Source organism: Protomyctophum bolini, assembly GCF_963924005.1.
Source record: "Protomyctophum bolini genome assembly, chromosome: 21".
Taxonomy (NCBI): Eukaryota; Metazoa; Chordata; class Actinopteri; order Myctophiformes; family Myctophidae; genus Protomyctophum; species Protomyctophum bolini.
The window spans coordinates 7,114,465-7,119,464 of NC_137882.1; the positions used below are offsets into that span (position 1 = coordinate 7,114,465).

Consider the following 5,000-nt stretch of genomic DNA (forward strand, 5'->3'; position numbering starts at 1 on the left):
ATCTGTCTGTCTGTCTGTCTGTCTATCTGTCTGTCTGCAGTATCCATCTATGACCACTTCAGCCTCTATGAACGACCTTGTATTATTTCAGTTGTAACATTGTAAATGTTATGGATGTCATTAGATAGATACGTTGCATAAGTTAAGCACCACGTCGATACTATGACACGAGAGGTCTGTTACAGATCAAAGAGACAAGGCAGAGTCAATCAATTATCCTCTAAGCTCTGCTCTGACTGCTGAAGAAGCCTCGGTGGGAGTCTGGGACATACAGTAGGTTACGCTATCATTACTATGTCCTGATATGACAGATTATGTAATAACAGAAGGCATTGTTATGTATTTGGACAATCAAAATCTATAACAAAGTATTTCATTTGGATGTGGTGTCATTTAAACTTACTAGCGCGGCACCGGTCTACTTGGAACGATGCAAGTTGGAAATGAATGCCCCACCCCGTTATTATGTCTGTGTCCCGTTTATGCCCATATATGGAGTTATTTGTCAGGCATGCGCGAATATGAATATGGAGTCTATGCTGATGTCAGAACAGGTCAGCTCCATATACGGAGATATAGTCAGGTCCAGAGCCTTTTGTGCTTGTTCTAGACAACCGGCTATCCGACGGACTCCACACGGGGCACTGCACTCCCTGTGGGGGTGTGGAATGCGTGTGTCGAAGTTGAAGTCGGTGGGGCGAACGGTTATCGAGTTACATTACAGATGTACGTACACACGACGTACATGTACACACAGAGACTAGCTGCATATATATATATATATATATACACACAAATATAAAAGGTTGCTGAGCCCCTATCTGCTCTATCCTATCCTATCCTATTGATATCCTACGATATTGAGGGGGCAGAAACCGAGCGCTCGAGTGCTGTTCATGCAGCCTGGAGAGGGACAAGCTGGAGTTTGAAATACATTGTTTTCAACGAGGGTGGCGCATATAAAAGCAATTTTTCTTCAGAGGTCAAGGGTCATAGTTCAGAGGGGTTACTTACAGGTAATATGTGTAGGAGTGAGAATTTCTTCGGCTGAGTGTTGGTGGTGGTGGGGGGGGGCATAATGGAAGGAGGGATGGAATGGGGGGAGAGAAAAGGAGGGAGAGAAAGAAAGAAAGCAAAAAAAGAAAGAAAGGAGACCACATTAATGTCTCTGACAGAAAATAAATGAAGTTAAATTAACATACAGTTAATGTAATGTTACCATAGCGACACAGGGCTTAATGGTGATTGGTGAACGGTGCTGCACAGAGAGAGAGTGAGGGTGGGCGGGGTTAGGATGGGCTTGTGACAAGGAGAGAGAGAGAGAGAGAGAGAGAGAGAGAGAGAGGGAGGGAGGGAGAGGGAGAGAGAGAGAGAGGGAGGGGGGGGGGGCTTTACTCCACTGGTCTTCTATAGTCCATAGTTCATTAAATACATGTATTGTATTTCAGGGCTCGACACTAAGGGGAGAGTCGGGCCAGTACAGGTCAAAGGTCACGTTCTACTTGCCCAATGGTCATGTCCGCTTCGTAAATTGCCATTCTAAAATCTGAATTTGTCCCTTTTACTTTCCACTTGCATATTCTGGGGACGAAATGTCATGTTACTTCAATATTTAGCTGTGTGTGCATTGCAAGTGAACTGTGGCGACATCATGTGACCTATAAATGGTTGAGTGGGGTGGACAGCGCAAGGGCAATCCTCACTCAAATGCACTTGCCCGTTGGGTAAGGTAACTTGAACATTTATTCCACTTGCCTGAGTGTTTTATTTACTTGTAACGGGCCGTCCAATCCATGTGTACATGGAATACAATTGTGAGCATGCTAAATGATCAAGCATTATTATTACCCTTATTATTATTATTATTATTAGTAGTAGTAGTAGTAGTAGAATTGTCTGTTAGAATTATTCTGCTCAGTTATTTGGCACCTTTTTCTTATTCCCTGCTGTGTGTGTGTGTGTGTGTGTGTGTGTGTGTGTGTGTGTGTGTGTGTGTGTGTGTCTTGCCTGGGGTCGTAAATCCCTGAACCAATGAATCACTTTCATCAAAATTTCTTTTTCATCTTCAAAACACCTAAACTGTTCCGTGTGTCTTTGTGAGTGTGTGCGTGCGTGCATGCGTGTGTGTATGTGTATGTGTGTGTGCGTGCGTGCGTGTCTGTGTTAGCGTTTAAGCAGCTGTTTGACATTTATATAAATGTATTATGTGAATGTGTGTGCGTGCGTGTGTGCGTGCGAATGTGAATGTGAATGTGAATGTGCATGTGAATGTGAATGTGAATGTGAATGTGAATGTGAATGTGCATGTGAATGTGAATGTGAATGCGAATGCGAATGCGAATGCGAATGCGAATGCGAATGCGAATGCGAATGCGAATGCGAATGCGAATGCGAATGCGAATGCGAATGCGAATGCGAATGCGAATGCGAATGTGAATGTGCATGTGCATGTGCATGTGCATGTGAATGTGAATGTGAATGTGAATGTGAATGTGAATGTGAATGTGAATGTGAATGTGAATGTGCATGTGAATGTGAATGTGAATGTGCATGCACGAGCGTGTGCGTGTGTTACCGTTTCTTCATCAGCAGGATAACGCCGAGGAAGATGATGATTGACAGCAGAACTCCGGCGGTGGCTCCGGCGATCTTCACCGTGTGGTCCGACTTTGTCTCTGGCTCCGGATCCGGGCCGCGCGTCACCGCCCCTGCAACGCAACGCAACACACACCCATATTAAACCCATTTAGACCTGACAAACGCACCTTGTGTCACCTTTAGAGCTTTTAACCACTTTAACCTGCATTTTAAACTGTATAGCTGTTGAAAAAATAGCAGATCTACCAGCTTGTAGATCTGCTATTTTTTTGAAAATGGAAAATGTGGTGCAAATCTTTTAATATATATTCTTTCACAGGAAATGTTTTATACTCATATCTTTGCTACTGGCGGGTTCCTGGAACAACATATTTTCAGATGGGGCTCGGTGGCCAATTACATGATAATTCTGGAGCTCCTTGACATGAAATAGTTTGAGCACCACCGATATATAAACATAGGGTTTTTCAGAAAACTGTCAGGATTTAGAAGACATTTTGTAGAATCTGGTCTTATTCCTCAATGGGTTAAGGCACAATGACACTTTGAAGTTTGTAGGGTTGGGAACATGAGGAACATTTGTAATCGTTTCTGGTTTTCATCACACAAATGGTTAGGATGCCTCTCGGGCGTCTCCCTAGGGAGGTCCTCGATGCACGTCCCACTGGGAGGAGACCCCGGGGCAGACCAAGGCGCAGATGGAGGGATTACATCGACTCACTGGCCTTGGAACGTCTCGGGAGAGCAACTAATGTTGCTCTGGAGAGGGAAGTCTGGAGCTCTCTGGTGGAACTGTTGCCCCCGCGACCCGACTATGGATAAGCGGTTGAAGATGGATGGAGCTGGTACAGTATGTGGACTTCACGTCTCCGGACCATTACAATACCGCTGGTTACCAAACGTTTTAATTTGGAACCAAATGGACCATTAATGGACTATTTTCGTGAAACATTAGTGTTTTTTTGCGTGCGTGCGTGCGTGCCTGCGTGCATGTGTGCGTGCGTGCGTGCATGCATGCTCTGGTGAGTGTGTCTGACCTGTCAGCAGTTTGTCTCCAGGAGCAGGAGCGATACGGATGTACGGCGTTGTGAGTTGAGTTGCGATTATAGCAGCTGTCAATCAAATGCATGCAGACGGACAGACAGACAGACAGACAGACAGACAGACAGACAGACAGACAGACAGACAGACAGACAGAAAGAGAGACAGGCTGTAGCAGTGGTTTATAGTAAAGCAGAAATATTAGTAAGATGTTGCATCACGATACATCTTCTCATGACCGTAAACGCCTCGTCGCCGTTTGATTGGTTGAGCAGCAGATTGAAACAAGAAACACATTGTTCTTCTTTCCCATTCCAACCTGTGCTGCTGAGCCAATCAAACAACGATATGGAACAGGAAATGGACACCTTGCCACCTTCTAGAAACCCAAGACTGCAGTTCTGCACAGAAGTGTATTAGCAGTGTTTTGTTTAGTAGTTATTTAGTTCATATTTACAGTCAGAGAAGAGCAACACCGTTGAGTTCATACAGAAACAGAGAGAGAGAAAACTCCTAAAGGAGAGACAGCGGAGTTAAAGCAGCAGTTCATTGCAACCGTCAGACATTAGTATTTATTAGACATTTAGAGTTGACTTTTGTCCAAGTAACTTTAACCATGCGAATGAAACTGTGATTGTATACACCTGCAACAACTTTTATTTACTGTTGATGAGTGACCATCCAGGCCACAATCTGTCATCCACACAGACTGTACAGTCAGGGAGACTCTGTCTGCACTGAAGTTACCATCTTCTCCAACCCATAACACCTCTTCAGACCTCGTCATTTGAGGTCTCCAGAGATTCCTCGCCCTGACGAAGACCTTAAGCGGTCCAAACAGTTGGCATTTTCATAGAATAAAATTCGTTTTTAACTGTAACCTTATAAACTTCATCTCCTCCACATCTCCTCTGATCTCTTCTTCTTTTGTAAGTCCATCCACCAGTGTTCACAATAAATGAAGGTATTTTTTTTGCATAATATTACCCAACTTAACCTTTTGAAAAACTAATTTGTTGGGAAACTTGAAGAAGTGATTTTAACTCACGACCTATAAAAATGAGTCTGCAACACAGAGTTCTAAAAGGATAGAGTGTGGAACAGGAGCGCCAGCCCCGCCCCCTGCTATTCATTTCAATGGAAGTTGCTCAGTGGCATTTTGACGCACCCGGAATAACGTTGTACTTTGTGTAAGTGCTAACTATATAGCGCTCAATCTTAAGCCACATCTGCACGGTGTTTCCTCGTGGTAAATGCACAGCAGTACAAACTTTGACCAGTAGGTCCGAGCCGTTGTGGGGGCTTGGTCCACGACCGCACAATGTCTCCGACCCAGTGTTTGTGAAGCCCTGCCGTGGTTT

General features: G+C 44.4%; 1 protein-coding gene across 2 annotated transcripts in view; it reads right to left on the reverse strand.

Moving 5' to 3' along the window:
* LOC308336761 (receptor-type tyrosine-protein phosphatase mu-like) overlaps positions 1-5,000 on the reverse strand; it is a 141,056-nt gene that overhangs the window by 30,302 nt on the left and 105,754 nt on the right. Inside the window, exons 18-19 of one of the 2 annotated variants that reach the window (XM_080794300.1) lie at positions 2,576-2,708; positions 1,015-1,047 (exon numbers count right to left, since the gene is read on the reverse strand). In XM_080794300.1, the coding sequence (XP_080650426.1) occupies positions 1,015-1,047; positions 2,576-2,708 (166 nt within the window). The remainder of the gene's footprint in view (positions 1-1,014; positions 1,048-2,575; positions 2,709-5,000) is intronic. The other variant, XM_080794301.1, reaches the window with a different exon arrangement.